This window comes from Echinococcus granulosus (genome assembly GCF_000524195.1).
Source record: "Echinococcus granulosus chromosome Unknown EG_S00030, whole genome shotgun sequence".
Lineage (NCBI taxonomy): Eukaryota > Metazoa > Platyhelminthes > Cestoda > Cyclophyllidea > Taeniidae > Echinococcus > Echinococcus granulosus.
Window position 1 is genome coordinate 190,204 of NW_020170410.1, and position 24,530 is coordinate 214,733.

General features: G+C 42.4%; 1 protein-coding gene across 1 annotated transcript in view; it reads left to right on the forward strand. All coding sequences in view use genetic code 11, as the record gives it.

Annotated features, from left to right (window-relative positions):
* EGR_04644 (WD repeat and FYVE domain-containing protein 3) overlaps window positions 1-21,530 on the forward strand; it is a gene marked incomplete at both ends in the record, with an annotated part of 23,659 nt that extends 2,129 nt beyond the window's left edge. The window contains 24 exons of the mRNA XM_024493893.1: window positions 288-491; window positions 559-758; window positions 1,894-2,171; window positions 3,292-3,488; window positions 3,673-3,855; window positions 4,026-4,259; window positions 4,335-4,529; window positions 6,200-6,907; window positions 7,962-8,573; window positions 8,638-8,715; window positions 8,787-9,041; window positions 10,487-10,704; window positions 11,924-12,544; window positions 12,620-12,766; window positions 13,232-13,289; window positions 13,463-13,783; window positions 15,130-15,375; window positions 16,143-16,551; window positions 17,680-17,951; window positions 18,265-18,462; window positions 19,180-19,623; window positions 19,866-19,979; window positions 20,050-20,086; window positions 21,139-21,530. Of these exons, the coding sequence (XP_024351646.1) occupies window positions 288-491; window positions 559-758; window positions 1,894-2,171; window positions 3,292-3,488; window positions 3,673-3,855; window positions 4,026-4,259; window positions 4,335-4,529; window positions 6,200-6,907; window positions 7,962-8,573; window positions 8,638-8,715; window positions 8,787-9,041; window positions 10,487-10,704; window positions 11,924-12,544; window positions 12,620-12,766; window positions 13,232-13,289; window positions 13,463-13,783; window positions 15,130-15,375; window positions 16,143-16,551; window positions 17,680-17,951; window positions 18,265-18,462; window positions 19,180-19,623; window positions 19,866-19,979; window positions 20,050-20,086; window positions 21,139-21,530 (6,621 nt within the window). The remainder of the gene's footprint in view (window positions 1-287; window positions 492-558; window positions 759-1,893; window positions 2,172-3,291; window positions 3,489-3,672; window positions 3,856-4,025; window positions 4,260-4,334; window positions 4,530-6,199; window positions 6,908-7,961; window positions 8,574-8,637; window positions 8,716-8,786; window positions 9,042-10,486; window positions 10,705-11,923; window positions 12,545-12,619; window positions 12,767-13,231; window positions 13,290-13,462; window positions 13,784-15,129; window positions 15,376-16,142; window positions 16,552-17,679; window positions 17,952-18,264; window positions 18,463-19,179; window positions 19,624-19,865; window positions 19,980-20,049; window positions 20,087-21,138) is intronic.
* Between the last annotated feature and the right edge of the window lie 3,000 nt (window positions 21,531-24,530).

The following is a 24,530-nucleotide window of genomic DNA, read 5'->3' on the forward strand; positions in this document are numbered from 1 at the left end:
GAATGGTCCCCGCTACACCTTGTTTCCTCCAGCTTAGCTGTTTGAGTAGATTTTTAGCATATGAAATTAGATCGTAATTAATTTGTAAGACGCATTAATAAACCGTTTGTACGGTGTGCTTATCGCGACGGGAGGTGCTCTGAAGTTATTTGCCGTGTTTCTTACTAATGAAGGACACAGCTGATGCAATTTCACTTATTTTGACTATGTTTTGGTTTTCTTTAGCTCCGAACGTGGTGTTCTTCACGCAACAAAGCGTCTAAAACCCTATTTTTGTAAATATTTAGGTAAACCTGCCCCCCAACTCACAGAAGGCACAATTCAGCCTAAACGAGGACGCTTTCCGTGACCTCTTATGCGATCTGAAACTGTGGTTACGTCGACCCCCTCAGAACGAGGATGAGACCCTTGATTATGCCCTCGTATCCCATCTTATTGAGCAAATTGCTTCTCATTTCACTTGGCTTTGTAATGATCATGCATCTGTGGAGGTTAGTCCCCATTCTGAAACAATCCTCTTTTACCGACAAACTAATCTGTACGATACTTTTTTTTCAGGCTAAAGCGTCAACGGAAAAGCTTGCCAAGTTGGTGAGCGATTGTCTATTTGACAGTCTTATCTTTCTCATCATGGATGCCGTCAACGGGATGAATAGCTGTAATCCAACCAGCGTTCACTTCGGCCAGCTGATCGCTGCGTCCATGCGTCTCTTCGGCATCGTCCTGCTCACAACCCCTACCTATGGAGTACTTCAACTGTGAGTCAGAACTTCACATTCTTCAATTCTGCTTACTTTTTTCTCTAAGCTGCTGCTGGAGTACTTACATGATACTGTTTCGCTTTTAGGCTCGGTCAATTTTTAATTTGGACATTGCCAAGGCAACAGACGAAAGGGGATGGCGAAATTCCTAATGAAACGGTGACCTCAGTTGCGCAAGGTATTTGAATAGCGCGCGATTACTGCCGTTCATGCGCATTTGCCGAATAATTTTGCCTTTATTGTTTGGAATAGCTTCAAAAGCATCTCCTTTCCTTTATTTTCTGGCTAATCCGTTTGGTTTTTGTTAGCTCCTTTTCAAAATCTCAGATCTCGGGATGGTGTTTGTTAGCGGAAATTGTCCAAACACACCAGGTCGTTGATTGTTGGATGCTCGATATCAAAGTTGAATTTATTATAAAAGTGTATTTCAAACAGCAACTACTTGAGGTTAGAATACTGTTGAAATAAAGTTTAGACGATTTCCTCTTCATATTTATTTCACAAGGCAAAGCTATTTAGACTTTTCTGTTATTACAGTGAAAAATCATACTATTTCACACAGTCTGTGTGCATTGCATTCACTATGGCTGGTTTCATTGCGTCCTACACAACCCGCTCTGTGCTGAAAACAGAAACTGAGCTTCTCAAAGCGTTGAATAGATAGTTTATATGTTCGTTAGCTTCATCCTCTTCTTCCTAAAGAATTCTTCGATTTTCCAAACCGTCTGTATCGCACTGGTTTCGATACAAATATCTTTTTTAAGCATGGTCTGATTTCTATATGAAACAAATTATCGCGAAATCTCAAAGGTTAGGGACTAAAACTCATTGCGTACCACAACCGGAGAAAGAGCCAGGTTATTAATTAATGGGGTCAATTTCGACTAAATTCAAGATCTAAAGTACGCCCAAAAGGGAATTGAATATCATAGAATGGCCTTAAAAATAATTGTGTTTGCTTTCCCACCACCAGAACGCTCCATTCTGATCTTTGTGAGGAACCAGTGCTTTCTGCTTCTCTCACATCTCCTCTCTCAGCCGAAGCCTAAGTGTTCAAAGTAAGTTCTGCCCCCCTTCATCTTGTTCCTCTTGACTAACTGTAGTCATGATTCTCCTTTTCTCCATTTTCCAGGCTCTGTGATCAAATGGTCAGCGTCCTGGGCTTCGACTGGTTTAACATTTTCCTTTCTCCTAACCTCCACGATGCCACTGCGGCCCACGCCTTACGTACCTTCTGTCTCGCCCTTCTCACTTTCAGCGGAGGTGAACAGAAGTCCTCCACTGACCCTGAATTCACGGATTTCCCTGGTTTGGTAGCGTTTCGGAAGGAGCTCTTCAGTGGTGGGTGGATGCGGGTTTCGACGAAACGTGGACAGATGGGTGGAACTGCCACTGGGGGACTGCCGTTCGGTAGGTGAACAAATTCAAGTATTTCATAGTACCTGAAATGAGCAAGAGTGATGGTTGGAGAAAAAGGGGAGAAAAAACATATGAATTAGTGGAAGTGTCAGTAAGTTCTTAGCGTAATTTCCATGAAAAAACTTAATATCGTAACGACCGCGTTACCTCTGAAGTGCATACTGGTCGACGTATACTGATGCACCACCATGGATATAGCATCCCAGTTATCCTTAAAGGTGCTCTGCCATACGGGTTTGCATGTACATTTGTTATGGATGTAGGTGAACCGATGGACTAGCACCATAGGTAATGTAAAAATAAGTAAATAATCGGTCCAACATCTTTTATTCTTTTAAGCATCCTTCCTCATTGCTCCAAAAATTTTCCCTTCTTCCCTGATTGTTGCGGCGATATTCGTTGATATTGAGGATTTCCATTAAATAAGAACAAAAGATCCAGATTTATAAACACTACTATTTAGATTCATTGCCAATTTCCTGTGTCTTATTCAGCGTTCTGGAAAATGCGATGGGGCTTCACCCGGAAGGTAGTGACGATGTATAGACGGATTTATCTCGCGTAGCAATCGCATTTACTTTTCGATTTAATTAGCACTTATTTGAGTGAACAGAGTGGTCAAAGAAAGTAGTACCGATTTTAATGGCGTCCAAATCTCAAGGTAGTAAATTTTCATATTTATCTTTCGGAAATTGCCTCATTTTTTCTCGTGAGGAAGAATTTTGTCTTTCCAATCAGGTTCCACTTCTTCACTGATGGATGGAATAGGTCCAAAGGCTGATTCAGTTTTCATTTTTCATCAATCTACCTTGGAAATCCTCGGTACAACTTTTTGCTTGATGGTTTTTTGATCTATTCTACAATACAATGACTCTTAAGGTATTTTTTGAGTTCCAAATTTCTTCGTAAAAGGAGTAAATCATGTCAAGGGAATCCCACCTCTCCACTACAGTGAAAGGTTAATTCTGCGTGGGTATCAGTTAATGGCTCTTTGGTGCTACGGGACAGCTGTAGGGCTGGGAGTGGGGACCGGAGCTATTATCAGTTAAATCCGATTCTAAATGCAGCATATTTATTTCATTAAACGTCGCTTTTGGTTGACCGTTTCTAGCCACGGCCCGACTTTCCTCAGCGTACTCCATTGAGGCCGTTCAAACTCGCATGAGCAATAATGATACCAATGGGAGAGTCGATGGATTTCTCGCACTCTCGGCCCTCCTGGTGAACAACGCTGGAATGCCCGAAGTCTATGCCATGCTGATCCATCTTCTACTAGGCATCCGAACTCCCTTTGTTCCTGTTTCCATGGTACGCTTGGTGATACCCATTTACTCGCTCATATTCTGGTAAAATGGCTTTACTACTCATTTTTCTTCATCCATAGTTTACTTTTGATGAACTCTATAACCATCTGGTTCACGTGATTTCGACAGAGAAGAGTACTGTTGGTCTGTGTGATCAAACGATTCCGCCTCCAGATTTCTTCCTTCAGAAAATTCCTCTTCATCCTCTCGGCATCTCAACAGGGGTGGCGGACTTTTCCGCAACCTCTGAAACTGTCAGCACCTTCGCTTCTACACAGCAGACAATGCACAACTCGAATCTCTTAGACAACATCGCTTGTCCCGAGGCTGCTACAATAATTATTTCGATCCTCTCGGCTCTTATGAGGACAGTGAGTGAATGTCTAATTGGCTTAACCATCGGTTCAGCCACCATCACTGCATTGGTTTTTGTGTGTGGACGTTTTAGACTCCCTCCACGCTCTCACCATCTACCCAGCATATGCCGATCGTCATATTACAGCTCTTCTCGTACCTATACCAATCCAACTTTGGTTTTCAGACAGTCTGTCTCTCCCCAGAGTTTCTCACAGGTCTCATCGACCTACTAGTCATCAGTACTGTCTCTCAGGCAGCCTATGGGACTCCAAAGCTCAGTCAGGATGAAGTTTGCGAGTTGTCCTGGCATCGATTAGATGAGCTACTGTTGAGTTTCCTGAGGACTATCGTTGTGGACAGCTTTTCGTTGCCCCCCACTGCTCACCGACCCGTTCATGTGGTTGATGTAGTACTAGAGGTAGGCGCTTATTATAGTGAAAAGTAGCTGTGGCATCTCTTAGGAATCCAAGCTCACCTTGGCGCTTATTTGTAGGCTGAACACAGTAGCTGCTCTTCAAAGCAACAGCACGAGATTCAGACGATGTTGATGCGAAATCTGATGGAATGTATGCTAGCGAAGGATCTATTGTCAGAGTCATGCCTTCTACTGCCTTCGAGGGGCTATGCTCAACATATTCCTCAGAATATTGCTTACTTTGCCTGTCGGTTGGTGGATAAACTCTGGCAGGTATGTTTGTTAGTAGCTTTTCCCTTTGCCATGGAGAGACCCTCCATCCATGATCATTTATTGTTAGGTTTGGCAAATTTTGGGCATTTTTTAAATTTTGATCAAACTCTGAAAGTCTTGGCTTTTTGCATCCAATACAGTCTTTTGATGCACTTATTTAATCTGTTCTTTTATCAATTGTTTGGTGAGTTCTACCGTTATTTCTGCGCTCTTTACCGCCATCATTAAACTTCCCTCATCACCATAAAACTGATTCACATCTTTTTGTAGACGCTTACTTCACCTTAAGGTGTCTTTATTAAAGTCATTTCGCCAAGTCTTCATATAACTCAGTAGTTTTTTGCCAAACCGACTAGCTCAACAATACAAAGTGGGGAAATAGAAATGAAAAAACCCCCATGAGATAGGAATATGTATAGCTTGCGGTATAGGTTTGCCACCGGGACCGCAAACGTACATTAGCTATTACAGTCCGAATACTTTATTGTTCCAATATTGTGCTGCTCAAAAATGGATAGGGATAAACAGTAACTCAAATTAATCTTCATTCATATTTATTTATTTATTTGTTTTTAAAACTGCCAGTCTAATTGCGATACGGTTTGCTGTAGCTGGTGTTCATAAATGGACAAAAAACTCGTGCCACATGTTTGTGACTTTGATTGCTTATATGCTAACATTACATTAAACCTACGAAATTCAACGAAAGTCTTTTAACCAGATTGCATTGTCATACAATGCATATGTGAAAAGAGCGTTATAATGTAAGAAGGGGATATTAAAAGCACCGTACACTACTTCATGAGTCGGTGACTATATCTTCCAATCAACAATGAAGGGTTGCCCGTTAAAGCCGATATCACCTTTGATATGCTGATATGAATTTAAGATCTCCTACCCTCTACGTTACACTTTTTTTCTCGAAAATGACCTTGCCGGTGGGCTTTAGCGAGTTCCTTGTGCTGTCGTGCATGCTAGTGGTCCCCTCAACAAAAATTTGGAGAGCTGAATGTCATAGAGGTTGCATGGGAGAGATGGTCTTAACCAGGCACATGGGATCTTCCGTGAACAAGTTTCTTGGCCAATAACTTTACAGTCATCTCTTACACCTGAATATGTATTGCTGCACTGGTACCAAAAAACTTGTGCCAAAAAAGTTGGGAGGTATGACATGACTTCCGTTGCCCACAATCCCTAGGATTATCTCAGAAATAGGAACTTTGATATGTATGTCTTGATGTTTTTGGCTTTATCTGGAAGTCTATAGTGTTTACACAGAATAGAAATCCTTTGTGTACAGAATGCGGTGGATGCATCGCCGTTTAAGAAACACAATTTGGCAGTTACGATGAGAAGAGCCGTATGTCTTTATGGTTTTGTAGGCAAAGGAACCATCATTTAACTTGAACATGAATCCTTCATTATTTTGCAAAACAACAGAAGTAGTTTACATACTTCTTCCAAAATTGTGAAGTAGTTCCTGTTTACTAAATTCACGTATTTCACTTTGTCTAGTCACTTCTGATATCTTCTAGTAGGAATGTCATTTATGTTTTCTCTTTCTCTTTAAACTTTTTTATCTCATGGGTAAGTTAACTTAAAAAATGAAGGTTTCAACTTTCCAGATAAAACTGCTTTACAATTTCCTTGTTTTTACCTTTTTTAAACAGGGCTGTTTTCTTGGTTCTATCAGCGAGATAATTGACTTCATTACCCAGCTCATCCAAATGCTTGAACAGCATCTACTGACCACTCTGCGATCTACATCTTCACCACGCCACTATCCATTCACTCAATCTGCATCTACTTCACCTCCATCTCCGGCAGATCCGAGTCTAGCACTCTCCCGTGCCTCTCTCTACCGCAGTCTAAATCGCTCCGTCCTCTTCCAGCTTTCACGTCCCGTGCTCAAACAGAGGGATCAAAAACTAGCAATCTCCATGCTTCAAATTCTGCTCTCTGATGACAGTCCTCTGAATTCCTTCATTTTTTCCTCCTTCAACTCCGCGGATACCGAGTTTCCGGTGTGTCTAGCTCACCTACTTATCCAACACGTTCAGAGGAATCACCAAGGTTGGGTGAATTTAGACCTTCAGGAGTCTTCTAGTGCTGGCATAGCAGTGCAGAGTGAGATGCAGGAATTGGAGACGCCTGACTCAGTGCTCTACAGGACGGCTTTTGATACAGAGGACTTTGAAACAGACGATGATGAGGAGAAGGCTCTCTTGGGTAGCTCCCCTCCACGACAGTCCCAGGGGCAGCGACAAGAACAAGAAGTTGAGGAGCAGGAAGACTTGCCAGCACAGCAGGAGGAATTTGAGCAGTTAGCAACTCTGGCTCTAAAACTATGGGAGCACTGTTATATATGGAATCAGAAGGTGCTTTCATTTTTACGGCTTCGTTTCCACTTATTTCGAATGCTATTCACTTGACTGAAATCGCCAGAAATACTTCAGTAATACAGAAGTTTTGTCTTGTCTGCAAGGCTCTTGCAATTTTAATTTCCGTTTTGAAAACTTACCTCACTCACAAATCGCTTGTAATACTCAAAGCCTTTTTGATTTAGGGTACCTATGTTGATGTACGCAAGATTCTTTGGCTGAGCAGATATTTGTGCAGCGGTGTTTAGGAATGAAATAGACCTTCCCGGCAGCGTCTTGACGAACTTCGCATCATTATCACGTAATAAACGGGATTCCATCTCTTAGGAGTTCCATTTAAACAACCTGTCTTCAACATATCTTTAACATAACATTGACGGAGCGCGAATTCGGATTTCTGCATGGTTCTTAGTTTGATGTCTAAAGTCATTTCGGAGCAATCGGCATAAATTGTGATCTATCACTCTCCTTATCAATCATACAATGCGGCTCAAATAACTGGTTTATTTCTTTTTGTGCAGTAGTTAATACGTTTAGAGCGCACGGAAACTTCTGCATGGGCACCCATTTTTCCGTTTTATTTGGCATATGAATAAACAATCTCTATTCCAGATGCGGCTCTTTTATTATTTGTTCCTTCCATCATGAGTCGATAACTTTGGCGTTTTACCCTTCCATCTATCGCATTTCCACTTTCTTCACATTTTCCACTATTGGTTTTACTTAATGCAGCAAAATAGTGCCCACGCTTACAGGTTAAACAATTTAAACGAGGAGACATGAAAACCTTAACTGTTTCCGTAAGGAATGTTAAGAGAATTAGTGTCGTGTTTTTCACGCTTTTTTTCTCAAAGGTCCCGCATTACCCCAGAGCCCAAGTTTCCGTTGACGGGGCGTACTAGGGACACATGCAACATGACCGGGGTTTTGACTGAAGTCTTAGCTTCCACGACAGCGATAATTGACAAGTCTCATCACCTCTGTACTACTTGGATTGTCATTCAGTTCTACTATATTTTAGCCCGCTAACAAGGAACATTCTTTCCTCCAGGTTTTTGTAGCCCTCCTTCCAAATTCTCCGCTGTCTCAGCTGGCTGGAATCCCCTCTTTACTTGAATGGTCCGCCGTTCTGGAAGGACCCTGTATCATGAAATGGACAACGTACGTCGATGCAGAGGCCACAGGTTGCGGTGGCATTGTCTCTCAAAACGCCGCAACTACTCCCACATCCCAGTGGGGCCTTCTCTCTATGTATGGTCCCTCCACAATCGAGCGTCAACTCGAGTCGACCAACAACAAGGTCACGGGTGCCGACCAACCATCCTCCACCCCTCCCAAACCTCCCATTAAAGGGTTCTCCCACCAACTATCCAAGAAGCTCGGCCGAATGAGCGCCAGTGTCCTGCGAATGGCATCTAACTCCGCTGTTGGTAGTGGTGGTGGTGGCGCACCCACGATGGTCGGTGAAGTTAGCTCTGCCAGATCCGTAGAGTCGCGAAGAAGTGGGCGTCAATTCAGCCTTGTAGAATCTGTCGATGTCTCCGGTTCAATGACCACGGGTAGTACCAGTGGCAGCGGTGATGCCGATTGGGTGCTTGTACCGAGAGTCCCTATTGGTCTACCGCTCTTGACCAAGAAATCGACTACCCTATCTACCTTGAAGGTATGGCCTTTCGATCTGTTAACTTGTGGCTATTTCGTCGTCCTAACTTGCATCTTCTTTTCAGCGTATCAGCATGCAGGTGGAGAGTCCTCTAACGCTGGTAACTGAGTCCTTAGAGTGGAGTAAACAAAGTCAAGAGAGAGTGAGTTACCTCAATTGTTACATGATAAAAAAAAACACGTTTTTGATGTTTTCATTTATTTTCCGCCGCAGGATACATCGTTTCTCTGGCGCGAAGTAGAGATTGAGTGGAATAAAATGGAGGATAATCTTACCCAAGAGCGCTCGATTTGGGGCCCAATGTGCGCCGATGAAGATGTGGTGAAGTGGGAGCTGGATCCCACTGAGGGACCCTGTCGAATGCGAAAGAGAATGCTACCAAATCCTAACTTTTACCGACACTATCCAACCATCAGTAGAACCACTCATGCTGTGAATGAAGAGGTAAACGCTTCTTCAGCTAATGAGGTAATTCAGCGGTTCGAATATAAATGTGATCAAGAAATGTCGAAGAATACATCAGTGATCTGTGATTATCGAGAATAGGGAGCGTGAGAATCTCATTGCGTCAGTCCACAATTTACTTGAAGCCAGTAATTAACGGGAATATGGCGACTTTTTGCACTATAGAACGATAAATTTTCAAGAATATGAATAATTAAAGTATGGGAAATGGCAATATTGAGGTTTTTGTCCTCATTATCTTCCGGCAGATAAAAACTATTATGATAGATAGTTTTTGAGAACAGGAACAACCTATCTTCATCGAATAACGAGGCACCTGGCCAATCAAATGTCAACATAAATAATTGGTGTCCGTAATGAATGGATGTCAATTTTGTTAAATAACGTAGTGTTTCTTCCCAGGAGATGGACTAATTTTGTCTAAAATTATTGGAAAATTGTTAGCGAAATGCATTATTTGTGCTCGGTTTTGGTTGTTAAGCTCACCAAAATGTGGTCCTGCCAAACTTTCTTCCTGTCTCCTGAAGTACACTTGCGAAGCCTTTGTTCTTCCCTTTCACTGTTACTAATTTAAAATGGTGGTCAGTTTGATTATTTCAAATCGAAATGGTAAGAAAAAGCTACACATCATAAGATAGCATCGAAATGAAGCCCTTGAATTAGCGGTCGTCGAATGTTAAACCAAAATACCTGGACAGAGATGTTTGTCTCAGTGCATTCGTTTCCACCCTGAATTTTCTTTCACTGACGTCGTTAATCCCGGAAATTTGTCAAAGCATAATGGATTTGTGGTAACAAAACAAACCAAAGTTATTATTCGTGTTCAGTGTTAAAAGTGGGAGATTTTCGAAAACCGTTCATCCTATGTAAAATTGGCTAAAACCATTCACTTGAAGTGAAAACTGTAAAGCTAACATTTGTGGTTTTCAATTGGGCAGGGACCCTAGTACCTTAGCGCAAAAAATCCTTTTTATTTGCTAGCAAGTTTCCGTATAGTAGACTCCGTTTTAGCTGGCCCTTTCATGGCTTCTTATGTCCATCATTGGTTTCAATCGTCTATGAAACTTGGAAATCGCGGGGAACCACACGCTTTACAAAGTACCTGAGCAAGCTTATTTAAGAGTAGAATATGTGGTTTTGGTGACATTCGCATCAAACTGAAAGTAAATGTTGTCACTTTTCACGCCTGTAATTTAAGATAATTTTTAGTGTTTTTCTGTGTGAATAGTGCATTATGCGTTTGCGTTTCTGCATTTTCTAAGAAAAATGCCAAATCTGTTAAACAGCCAGCACTCTTCAGCATAATCCAAACTCCCAAACTTATGCTGTCCTATCCACAACTTGCCGTGATAATATTGGATTTGATGGCCAGTCCTCACTGCTTATTGATTACAGGTGCAAATAATCTAGCTGTTATTCATTTGTTCACTCTATTGCCGTACTTTCAGGAGAGTGGGAGTACCCAGACTCCCGCAACCACAAGGAAACGCAGTTATATTGCACCCCAGAGCCTAGGAGCACGATTTCGCTACCGTAGAAGACGACTCTTGCGAGGTCCTGAAGCTCCGAAGAAGGTGGAAGAGCAGGAGGCGGCTGTGGCGGAGGCACCGCCGAGTGACACCATCGATCATAGCGGGGAGAACTTGACCTTTTCTGACATTGCAGAGTCAGAAGGCGAGTTCTTTTTTCCCCTTAGAATATGATAACCCTATTTCTCATACTTTGCAACGCGAGCTCTTCAGTTCGCTATTCCCAATCTATTATGAAGTATAAAGTGTCTGATTTTATCTGAACTTCTTGTAGTCTGTTTTGAGTCTTTTTTATTTTTTAGGTGTTATCATCATTATTTGAAATGCTCATATTGAAGTCCCATATAGGTTGAAATTGATACTATTTTTCACTATAGGAAGCAGTCTGAAAATCATCGCTATTTGCGGTGGATGTGATTAATTGCTGAACATATGAATGGGTGTTTTGGGATTTTGCTCGCATAGGCCATTTCACCCTAGAGGTACCTCTAATGCACTTAAAATGGGCAACGTTGGGAACTTATTAGATTCACTGCAAACTACGTGTTTATCCAGGCTGGTTGACACATTCAATGCTTCAAAGATGTTGGTCGATCTCAGCTGACTCCTTGGACTTCATTGTATAAATTAAGTAAACGATGGGAAAAAATGTTCTATCTATCGCTTTCCGTTTTTTCCCCTTTGCATCATATCATAACTGTCGCATTCGGTGAAAAATAAAATCTTTTAAAAGTCGTAAGCATATCGGTCGAGTTTCACTTCATGAATCGACAGAATAATAAAAGATTTTTATTAACCTTTGCCTTCCTCTGTCTTTTTTTATGGCATAAAGGCAAATAGTCATAAAAGTTGAATGCATAGTTTGATAATGATGAGGGTGCGTGAACAAGAGATAGAAGTTGATCTGCCTAAAGTAGGTGTTGGTCCTCCTGAGAGAGGATGGTCTGGCCGATAAACTTCTTTGAATTGCTGGAATCTGATTTGGAAGTGTGCCCGCCTTCCACTAGATTAGTTGACTAACGTGTCTTCGCAGCTTTAAACCAAACATCCGAAACCGTAAGAATATGTAATTTGTTGCGACCTCCTAGTTTTGTCCTTCCGAATTTTAATACCATAGTGATTGGTAATGTAAGTTAATGGAAGATGATCAGTGAAGTTGAATCGCATATTGTTTAACAATAACTCAGGGACTTCGAAACTTTCATTTTAAATCCAAGAAAGCTAGGTGAAGGCTCTTTTCTCCCTTGATTTCAATGGCTCTTCTGGATTTCCTTCAGACACCCTAATTCGTACCAGCCGCCTCCTCCGCGACAGCAAAAACAATGCCTCTCGCAGTGTAAGTTTCGTGGATTCCAGCAGCGAGGCGCTTTGTGATACCCCAGGTAATTCTGTTGAGGCCGAGTCAGTGGAAGAGGGGGGCGGGGAGGAATGCGGTGAAGCAATCGAAAACTCCTCCACGGAGTCTCTCGACTTGGGATTGGACGACCAAGCAGCTCAACGGCAACCACCACTTACACCTTTGCAGCCACAAAACTCTCAGCACCACCAATCATCCACCGATGGTGCTTCTAGGCAGTCGCTTCCTTCGAAAACAGCTTCTTCGTCCGCTTCTGAGGGTAGTTCCACGGCTCTAGATCAGCTCAACGGTCACATCGCCTTTATGCGTCTCCTAGAGCCGGTTGAATGCCTCTCCGCTATCTACCGTTGCGCACGAATTTGCGGTCTCGATGTGCACGAGGGTCTTCTCCTTTTTGGAAGGAATCACTTTTACGTGATAGATGGCTACACTCTCACGAATACTCATGAGATTGTCAGTATTGAAGCCCTCCCTCCAGGGATGCAACACAAACCGATTGTCCCCACTGGGTCCGATACTGTAGCCGCGGCTGCCATAACGCGCAGACAGGCCCACTCGTCTTCGACTTACGCCTCGGATTTGGTCAGTTCTGGCGCAGTAGATCAAATTTCGGGAAATCAGTGAGTGATTGAATCCGAAAAATGACCCTTCTTAGATTCCATCTTTCTTTTTAACGGTTACCTTGTGGATTTTAGATATTTCAAGTTTGCGTACGACAAGATTCGCGAGGTGCATCGTCGTCGCTATCTCCTACAACAGACTGCACTGGAAGTGTTCAATGCCGATGGTCGTAACTTCTTTCTGGTGTTTGCTAAGGACTTCCAAAGCAAGGTCTACGAATGGTTAGACGATGGCAATTAATTGTATTGTGGACATATGTTTAATTGCTACTGACTCCACCAAAAATTTTGAGAGGTATCAGTTTAGCGTGTTTTCCTATAACTAAACCAAGCTTTGAAGACAGGAAGTCCGTGGCGTTCCCTTTACCTTTTCGCAGGTAAGATTTTTTATGGATTTCCATTTTTACCATAGTTTTACGGCGGCCTCCTCAGTCATCAACACAAATCGTTTCGCCTCTCTCCACTCGGCTCGAACGTATGTTATTTTCTCTTTTAAAACACCTCCTTTCCGTTTTGGGCACGTTGTAACTAGCGTTTTCGGTTGCCCATTTGCGTTTAGAACAGTTTATTGGAAGTTGAACTTTCTTGCCAAGTTGTTTTTGCTCTTAATTGTTCAATTCGTCCGAACATTAAAGCCCTCAATTTACTTACTTTGTTATTACGTTCAGTGTTTGTATTTTTTTTTAGGAATTCACATTTGTTGAGTAGTTTGCTTGGGGAAAAGACGGTTACTCAACGTTGGGTGGTATGCTTTTGTCTTGTTCAATTTCCTAACTTCATCTTTTAATCTTAGCCATGGTCTACCGCAATCTATTCGAAGTTGATTTATCACATCCTTGCGTACAAAGTCATGACTTTTTCGTCATAGTTCTAACTGATTCTCTATCCTTGTAGCGCGGTGATATTAGCAATTTCCAGTACCTGATGTACCTCAACACTCAGGCAGGTCGCTCCTACAATGACCTAATGCAGTACCCCGTATTCCCCTGGGTGCTGGCTGACTACACCTCTCTCCACCTCGACCTCTCTCGTCCCACCACCTTCCGTGACTTCACTAAACCTATGGGCGCCCAGACGTTGGGCCGGCTGGCTCAGTTCCAGCGCCGCTTCCGGGAGTGGGAGGACCCCTCTGGCGAGACACCTCCCTACCACTATGGCACGCACTACTCCTCTGCCATGATTGTCGCCTCCTACCTCGTGCGCATGGAACCTTTCGCGCAACACTTTATTAAACTTCAGGTTAGCTTTTGCGTAGTGATTAGGCTTTCTAGCGACTAACGTAGTAACATTCTGAGTAGAAAATGATGTATACTTCATTTGGTTCATTTGCGTTTCAACAGAACTAATTTCAGAAATTTTGACAGCGGCAGATGGCTTCAACTTGTAGATCAGCTGGTGTGTCAGTGCCGTGTGTTAAACGAGCAGTAAAATGGTGCAATAAACAACAGTTTTACCACTTTACTTACCGTTTGGACGAATACTTCCTGGAATCATTTTGTTATGATGGTAGGTAGTTTGCAAATTTATGCCGGCTTGCACGTTATATGTTGACGCAGCACAACCATTAGTGTCAGCAACAGTAGTATTACGACTCTTACTTGAATGAACCGTGAATTCAAATTGTAGTGCATCTGGGCTAAAAGTGGTGATTATATTCTTGCTTCTGCGTTGAGTTATAATAGATCATTCCCTCAACTTTCCAGTCACAGTAATGGATGGGTTGATTTTATCAAACTACTGATCAGGTTAGCTGGCTCCAAACATTCAACGGGACGGCCACTTTAAAAAACCGAGTTCAACAAAAGATTCAACATAGTCGTGGTGCTACTGGATGGAAGTAGGTTTCAAAATTATTTTTCAGGGCGATTGTTTCGCCGTTGTCTTTAAATTCCCCCGTATCGCATAAATTGGCGCCTTTAAACATGGATTGTTAGATTTCGAAGGTGATCTTTTTTGTATGGTCTTGTTTCATGCACATAACAATATATTCCAGTTCGTTTGTTCGTCTGTTCTACCACCGAGTAATTTTCTATGGCCCGTGAGCGGTGGATGGTAGAATCACAAAAGTTGACATCCGGTATACTCGATTGGTTATGTCTCGTGAACTCTTTGAATCCTTCAAACTGCGTCTGTTTCTGCAGGTGAATTCATTAGAAATGAGTCCGAAATTTAAGTCATATGGGAGAAGGTAGCCACAGTTTGAGATGCTTATCTAAAATTTTAAAACAAGGGCAAATGAAATGCTTGTTTTATAAGCTGCTGAGAATGCGGCGCGACTTCTTGGCAGGTTCAGTCATCCATATAAGGCACCTCCCCTCAGATTTTAGCGCAAGATACGGTTGAGAAAATTGAGACTGTTGTTCTTTTGATTGCGTTTACCAAATTTTTCATTAATGCTGCACTTGAGTCGCCTTTCAAGAGGGTATGAGGAATAGTCATTCGTAAAAAGTTCAGCTTTTTACTTAAAACGAAACTCGAGACTTAAGTAGTATAATTAGTTGGCAACTGAGAGGTATTGTGAAGTCAAACACACAACTGAGACAAATATCACTTGGTCACCATTCCCATTGTTGCTGACTTTTCAGGGTGGCCATTTCGACTTGCCAGATCGGATGTTTCACAGCGTGGAGGAGGCCTGGCTGAGCGCCAGCCAGCATAACATGGCCGACGTACGCGAGCTCATTCCCGAGTTCTTCTACCTACCCGACTTCCTGGTCAACTCGAACCACTTTGATTTTGGATGCAAGCAGAGTGGTATTCGGGTGGACAATGTTTTGCTGCCGCCCTGGGCTAAGGGTGATCCGCGCGAGTTCATTCGACAGCATCGTGAGGTCGGTTATTGTGATTTTTTAATAGCTTTTTTAAAGTGGCATTACCCATTCACAATCCATCTGTTCCAATTTCACATATTTCCGTCTCTTTGCCTTTTTGACTGGAATCGTATGCAAAGCAAATAGAGCAATTCTACGTTGACATACATCCACGCTATCATTTCCATAAATTTTTACTTTGTCTGGATCAATTTCATATCATCTTGTCGATATTCACTGACTAACTAATAAGCATCGTGTAGACTTAATGAGTCCGAAAGCATTTATGCCATCAACTCGAATGTAATTTTTAGTATTTGGCTAAGTGATTTTTTTTAGCTTGCTTACGCCTTTCTAAAGGAAATAAGTCTGCTTTCTGCATAGTCCCTTCTCCTCTATTCAAGTAACTTCGTTCAGAGTTTTTCCGTTTGTTCCACTTAGATTTCAATAAGGGTTTGAATAGTTTGCTGTCATTTAGATAAACTGTTACTTTACCTGCACCATATTATATGGCCTCAATGTTGACGTCTTCCACTTATATGAATGTTATCGATAGATCCTCATCTTATCCATGAGAGTTGCAAACTGTTTCTGATTTGATGAGTTATTTTTTTAATGTACAGATCTGTCAATTACTTTACTATGTTGTCTGACGCAGCCTGAAAATAAGTCTATGCTATGTTACCATCTGATTGGTGATCTAGATCCTAAGGGTAGGCAGGGCAACCGATTCCGTTTAGTCATGACTGTATTACCTGATTTTGACATTTGATATTTGCATTTAACAGGCCCTGGAGAGTGAATACGTTTCTGCTAACCTGCATCATTGGATAGATCTCATCTTTGGCTACAAACAGCGTGGAGAGCCGGCGGTGCAAGCAGTCAACGTTTTCCATCACCTCTTTTACGAGGGGAATGTGGACATCTACGCCATTGACGACCCCGTGAAGCGTCGTGCCGTGGTTGGCTTCATCAATAACTTTGGCCAAATTCCACGTCAAATTTTCCGCAAACCTCATCCAGCCAAGAAAATGGTCGCCTTTCCACCTCTTTCACATCCCACCATTCTTATTCCCGCTGGTAGTGGGAATGGCGTTGGTTCTCTTCCCGATTCAAGGACTAACATACCTCCAGCTTCGTCCGCCTTCTTCTTTCACAATTTGGAAAGCTTAAAGCCAAGTTTGGGTGCCGTTAGGGGTACGTTGTCAAGACTTTGTCTTGCTTATCCTTCAATTTAATTAGTTTGTTTTTGTGTTCAACAACGGCATCTCTAGCCCAAATTTTTATCATATTAACGAAGGTTACGATTTTTGTTGTTTTCTCCTACAGAAAGTCGTTGGCTAAAAATTTGTACTATGTTGGGATCCTTTTCCGGGACGTAACCTATGAATCCCTTTTGTTAAGGCTTTAAGTGGTTCCAAGCGATACCATTGGAGTAAAGTAATGCAATTACAAAGACAAATTGACAAAGATCTAATAAAATACCGCCTTTAAATCGTTGCCAAATTGATATTAAATATCACGAATTGGGAGATCTGCTAGGCAGCATGATTCTAGTAAGGAATGGCCAGGAGACCATTAGGTAGTTGTTACAGCCAGACCTGTTCAAGATAATCGTAGGGTTTGTAACTAGGAGGGCTAAAGGATTACTTAATAGGAGTAAACCAACTATTCATGTGTGGCAGTTGCTACTCCTTTACTAACATTCGTCTCGAACAACTTTTTTTTGGGAATGGTGGTAAATATATTTTTCTGTTATCCCCAAACGTCTTCGTCCCTTCCTAGGCAAGTAAATCATTCTTAGAGCCTTGTTTAGGATTGAGAATCCAAAAAATACTTTAGCTGATGCTTGTGCGAGGATCCTTTAAGTAATGAGTCTAGCAACATTCATTATCATGGAAACTGTTGCTACCTGTCAACAGATGTATTGCAAGTTAATTACTTTTTAATTGCGAAATCAGCGTTAGGATTGTTTTTGAAAGAAAGGAAAAAAGTCAATGGCAAGAGTCAGAAGGTAACACAAACACAAACGAATATGTTCTAACGGCCTATGTGCTTAATTCACTATTCCCGGTACTTGCTGTTTAACAGCAACTAGAGTGCTGTAACTTCGTGGTGATGTAGATTCTCAGGTAGCATCTCTCACTTTAATTAGGCGGTTCTTAATGACCTAGTGTGTCTCTTTTATTCCTCTGTCGGCTCAGTATTTTTCATCCCCACGTATGTATGTGTTCTTCACCAATAATGAGTAGCACATCCGCATTCACCATGACAAAAGAACCAATTCTGTAACTGATAGCTGTTATTCCTCTTCCTCTTCTCCAGAACTACGTCACGCCGTAGGACAGATCCTTCAACTGGAGCCGGGCAACCTGAAGGGCTTCTCCTTTAGCAGTGGCAGTGGTCTTAGCAGTGCCTCTCAGTTTGCCTCTGGGGGCCTCTCGACTCTCATTCTTCCACCCAGTGGACTCTTCGGAATTGGTGGTGGTGGTGCTGTTAGTGGAGGTGGCAATGGTGGTGGCAGCGGTTCTAGTGGAGACTCATCGGGATCCAGTGGTGTAGCGGCTGGACCTATTGTCGTGGTCGAACAGAATATGGTCAGCGTCAAACTATTGGAGATAAAACGTCATCAGGAAAATGGTAGAAGTTAGGGAAAAACTAAAATGACTCTCAAACCAATAGAGTATTCGTAGGTTTAAGGAATTGACACAAAAGCTGAAGAGGTTAGTGCTGGTTTGTACACTAGAACCTATTAGTTTTAAAATCGGGCTGCTTCCCGAACGAAACTAAGCGCAATGGATTGAAAAAAATTTTCTTGACAAGTTTGAAGGGAGATTTCAAATCCCCAGTAGCCGCTTTTCATGGCCTCTTGTATGAGATTCGAGCCTTCTTTTCTTCACCTCAATACAGGTCCTGCTGCCACCAAACTTCACTCGTTACCTGGCCTGGGGCTACCCGGATGATAGCTTTCGCATCTGCAGCCTCCTCGGTGACAAAGTGTTGCAGGTCTTCGAGATGGTTAACTCCAGCCAGGTTCTCTGTGCTGCTGCTCCCAACGCCTCCACCATTGTCACCGCTGGCATGTCCGGAGTCGTCAAAGTGTGGCAGGTGGGTCTCAACGCCCTTATCTCCTCTATCAATCTAGTGGAGGGTTTTAGTTTTTCAGATTCTTAAGGATTTCATTAATCTCTTCAATTTAGTGTGAATATTTTGACCAATGAGCGACTTCTTTCTAATTAAAAAATTGACAGTTATTTGACCGTGTATTTTTTACCGCATCAAGGTTAGTTTCAGTACTTTCGCTTTTGGATAAGTCTTTAAACTTAATGCCACTAGTTGATTGCTCAGACTTTTCTAAAGCATCTGATGCGTTGTAGAATAGGCTTTTAAAGGGCTACAGCTTTGAAATTCTTATAAAACTCCAGCTGAGTCACAGAAAATTCCTGTAAATGTTGCATGTAGATTCTTGAATTAGGGCACTGGAGCACTGACGACCCCGAATGTCACAGAGATCCGGATGTTCAGTGAGTGCATCGTTTGTTGGCAGTGATTTAGGTAGGAAATTTCAGTCAGTCTGTCTCAATCTTGAGTACATACCAACAATGTGAGACATTTGAGCTAAGACTAGGGAGGATTATTATGTCAAAAGCACCTACGGAACACAAGCTGCGTTATTATGAATTTTTTGTTTTCTTAAACCGAATTCGCGTACTAGAAATTGCCATATATGTTTACCTTACATATGGTCATGTTATTTTATCGAAATAGAGCTTTCATTATCCGTATTTAGGCAACGTTTGAATTTTCAATTTTTTCTACTTTCAGCTACGCAGCCCTAACGAAGAGCAGGGCAAACCCTTCTGCCCCTCTGACTGGAACGTCTCTGTCGAGGGGCACGGTCCCGGGGTTGTGTTTGGCACCACCGCGAGCAGTCTTCAGCTGACCGGGTGTCTCTACGGTCACACCGATGTGGTCACCTGCCTCGCAGCCTCGGACAGTTTTAATCTTATTGTCAGTGGGGGCCGTGACTGTACCTGCATTGTCTGGGACCTGCGCTATCTTATCTTCCTTCGCCAACTCGGCACTAGTAGCGGTGGCACCGCCTACAAGGCGCCCGTGGCTGCTGTCTGCATTAGCGAGGCCACCGGCGACATCGCGGTGTGCGCTGGCGCCTGGCTCTACCTGTGGAGTATCACTGGAGACTTGGTTGCGTGTCTCAATACTGCACCAGACCAGAGCAATCAGATCTACTGCGTTGCTATGAGCACTGTAAGCAATTTAGGGTTGCATTACCGATAACTTATGTTGTGGGCTGCATTATATCTTGAGGATTCGAGATAATTGCGTATAAAACTGCTGGATTGTTCTTACGAAAACGGCTTTATAAGTGAGAAAGGCAATGCACCTGAGAGATGCTTAGCCGCTCATATGCAATTGAATTAAAAACTGAAGTAACTTGATGCAAGTTACAAATTTATGCTCAATACTGTGTAATTACTCGCCTTTTTTAGCTTCGAGACTGGGACCCCGGTCACGTGGTCGTTACCGGGGGCTCAGACGGTTTTGTACGAATGTGGGGCTTGGACTACGTCTGTGAGGAGTCGCCTGATAGCACCACCTCGAAGGTATGGCACGCGTAATTTCAAAAACAGCCTTCATGGCGATTCTTTATGCTTTTTGTTATGCCCATTTCAGATTCCCTGTCCGTCTCTTACTTCCTCGAATGATTACGGTGAGTAGAATCCCCCTTTGTTTTTGGCTGATGAAGTTTGTGATTGATTTTTTGAGAATTTTACAGCCTGAAAATGTAAGTCCCAAAGGTTTAAGACAACGCAGGTAATTAGGTCATTCGATCTAGTTGTTTAAGTCTGACTAAGCAGTAAAAGTACTTACTCATCTGAAAGCCTTGTAAATAAACACTATAACTTCAAGGTGTAGGAGTATAACAAGGAGCTACTACTTTTCTTATCGCTGACCTAATGGTCAGATGCAGCCGAATTTGCAGTTTCTTAAGTAAAGCAAAGTAAAGTAGTTTACTGATCTTTGTCGGTTGTGGAAAAGTGACCGCTCATTTAATATGCTTCCAAAAAACAGGTAACCCTTCATAGTTCAGGTTAGCCTACGGTTAGTTCAAGGTGTTCAATTTCAAATAACTACTTGTTTAATCCTTGAAAGTTTACACATTTTATTCAAATACAAATGTTATTTGTTTAACCCCGTATCAATGTAAAGGTACCCACGAATACGCTTACCCTTGGTGCGCTCCACATGGTGATCCACTTTTATTTGCCACCGTAAAAAATTGTCTACTGATAGTTTTTTTCGACGATAGTAAATCCCCTTCCTCTGTATTGGGGACTGAAATGGAAGAGTTTAAGGCATTTCCTCTTTAAATGGAAAACTGCTTTTAGAATCCATTTTTTGCCTCAAGCCCCAAAGATTCTTTCCCAAATAATTCAACCGAGGCGGTGCACCTGTCGGTGGTAGGATGGTATCATATCAATTGGTAACTTATCCAAAGTTTTCAACGGCGTTTGATCATGTGCATTTTATTTTACTTTTCCACAGAAGGCTAAAAGGCCTTACAAGGTTTCACCCACGAGAGATATGGCATTTATTTATATCCACTCCGTAGTTCATACTGTAGTTGGAATAAGAGACCTTTAATTCAAGTAGCGCGTCGATAGTTTGCATCTTGCAAAAGTTTGGCCTCAAATGGCTGATGGATTGTTTCTTTCTTGAAATTTAGATCTTGATTCATTCTATAAATTTCATTTCTTCAAGCAGCTCAGATGAAGTGGCGACGCCAACTGACCCTGAGGGCCCACCTCACCGTGCACACCGCCTTCGATCGATCTGACACGGCACCATTGCCGCTCATGGCTCTAGCCATCTCTCGCGACCATCGCTCTGTTCTCGTCGGTGACGCCAAAGGCCGCGTTTTCGCCTGGTCCGTGCCTGGTGGTGGAAGTGGTGGCATTGGCTCTGATGCTATATCCGCCACTACCACTGGTGCCCAATTCAGTGAAGATGGATCGGTAGGGGTGTGTGCCGCACCCGCCTGTGGGACGCGATTCTCGCTGACGGAGCGAAAACACCACTGTCGCAATTGTGGCAAGGCCTTTTGCTCAAGGTTAGCATTGTCCTTCCGCGAAAATGAAGTGGGAAGTGTCTAATTCGACCATTTTTGGTGATTTAGCAATTCATGGCTGATTTATTACGGTTCAAGTTCGTGTATTTAGTCCCCAGATCTGTCGTGTTTTGAAATAACCTCTCGCGTAGGGATCTGTACACTCTTTGCATTGTGGAATCCATGAGGGTGTAATGTTTGGGAGTTTTAACCTTGCATGTGGGAAATCTAAACTAGCACCGTCATCAAAAATGATGGGCCAGCATGTGGCAGTAAATTTTGGTGATTGACTAGCGTCTGCCACATGAAGTAAGTCGGTCTCAAGAACTAACGCGTCGTATTTTCGTAACTGATAGGGAGGGGATCACTACTTTAAGCGTAGGGCACGGTGACTGGGGGAGTATGAGCTTGGCCATTCCCCAACAGTGAAGGTGGACAAGACTAACTAATTAATGGATCACCAAGTAGACGCAGTATACGATTTTAGTGTTGTAGATAGAGCTAAATGGTAAAGGTAGGAATTTTTTACGAAATAAATGACTTACTTAATCAATCGGTCTGAGTAATGATTGTATTAGGTAGCGATTCCTCACAGATGCCATCCCTAGGCACCGAACGACCTATTGCGAGCTGTAGGACAAGCTATGATATGTGTCTCACATCGCTACTTTATCACCATTTAGCAGTCATTCGGGTTTTCTTGCTGCTTGGCGGTGTCAATAAAAGAAGGAAAAAATCGCAGGTACTGTCTTACATTCAGGCTATCCATTTGCACCACATCTTAGTTACGCCCCAACAGTAAAACGTTTCTTTATCTTTTTACGGAAAAGTGTAAGTTTTGGGGTGGGGATTATCTTTGTTTAAATCGCTTATTCTGGCTATTCAGACTTATTGGATTGCTATCAAGTTGGTTGTACAATTACCCCTGTTTCGACGGTCACAATGTCTCCTTTTATCCCAGTGGTGATTGTTTGCTCTATAAATAAGAACATTCACCTCAGCTTCTTCCTGAGCTGCTTGGAGTTTACTAATTACCCTGCAATTAAATTGTCGCTGAAGTTATTTTTAGTAACTGGGGCATGACTTAACTTCCAATATTGAAATTAATTGCCATCAATTAACACATTTTCTCAAACGAAAAGTTCCTAAATTTGATACGATTCGCTAAAACGGTTGCATTTTTTTCCTACTTTCTGCTCCTTAGGTGCAGTCGTTTTGAAAGCGAAATCCACCCCCTCCGCATATTCCGACCAGTCCGGGTTTGCACTGATTGCTACGCCCTCCTGGCTGAACAACAAGGCCCGACAGGTCCGTGAGGAAGAATCGATATAACGATACTTCTTTGTACATTTTTTCCTCTCTCTCCCTCCCTGTACATTTCCACCCTTCACATGATCAAGGACAACCACCCTACTGAATTATTTTATAAGTAGGCGTGTTCACGTGTTAATTAATTGGATATTCACCCCGTTTCTGCTGTAAAAGTCTACTTTCTCAATGTGATAGTGCAAAGCTCTCGCTATGACTTCTCGTTTCAAATCGATTTATTTCTTCCTTCTATTCTGCTCTTTTTCTTTAAACCTATTTTTCCTTTTAAATTGACTCATTGCCGTCGCTTACTTGTCTGTTACTAAGTTTACCTTTGATCAAAATGAAGATAACAACGGTCAACCTGTTAAATGAAATAAAAACTTTCTTCAAGACATTGTGTTAAAATTTTGCGGTTCTTGAATGATTGTAAAATCTGTTTCAATGTTAAACAGAAGAAGGGGTGTTTTTACTTTGGAAAATTTCGAGACGATTTTAAATCAAATGTCTTCACCATCGCTGCCTCGTATCTAAAAAATGGATGAAAAAGTCATGCGAACTGTCACCCAGATTGATGCGTCAAGTTGTGCATGGGTAGTACCTTCTGGTCCTGCTTATTTGACCTTCAATGGGAAACTTCCAGACCATGCTCTCCGTCTGTGTCCCACCACACATACACACATCAATTACAGTCTCCTGGGTATGAAGTGGTGCGTGCCTTAGAGGTTGTGGGATGATCAGTGAATCGTTTGGGGTTTGTAGTGTTTTTGTTTTTGCTTAGCGGCCACACAAACAAACAACTTACAAATGGCACGTTTTATAACGCAATTGAAGGAAGTAAAGACCAAGTGGATTGTCTTTGAAGCCTACTGGCCCCCACTGGTTAATGCATAGCATGTGAAACCAATTTCTTCAGCAATTAACATTGACTTTCTTAGGTGGTGTAGGTGTAATTGAATCGCCTCACTATCACTAAAAGTCATTGACACCCTAATCTCGATGCCTAATTCTTCATGATCAAGAAGAGAGGGGTCGCCTTCAATAGGATGCATCTAACCTGATGTCAACTATCCTTTGGCGGTACGACCTGCTGCCACACCTTTTCCAAATGTTACGCAGGCTTTATGAGAATCTTCTACAGCTTTGATGAGGTGTTTGAGTTCGCAAAGCAGACAGCCCTGGACTCACATCAGGTTCCACCGACACTATGATATGATTGTTTAAAATGGGAAGTATGGGTCTTATTGTAGAACCATTACAATAACGTCTCGAAATACGACAAGCTCTTGTTTATAGCATTAACAATTGCAATTTGGTTCCAATAACTTTACTTGAATGGCTGTTCAGAGGCTCAGGGGATCTTAATTCTACGTGATCGACCCTAATAGCCATGAATATCCACTTACCGTAGCATGGATTTCTGACATATCCCCTGCCAATACAACTTGCTAGAGCAGTATGAGCGTCGTAGATCGAGTCCCTAGAGAATGCACAGTCGCCTTTTTTGCAGAACGGATTTGAGATGAAAGCCAGCTGCATAAAGGGTGCACGTGGGCACTCCTCCTCGTTGGACGCCAGTCCACTGAAGAGGCTCTCCACAATATACCTCTTTACAGCAGTGTTCTACAAAAGCGGTTGGTAAAGTCTAGACGGTGATTCAGGTAGACCAGTTAAAACAACCTCCTTTTGCTTTTCAAAATTTGTGATTTAACCTTTAAAACGGTGGAATGGGGCACTA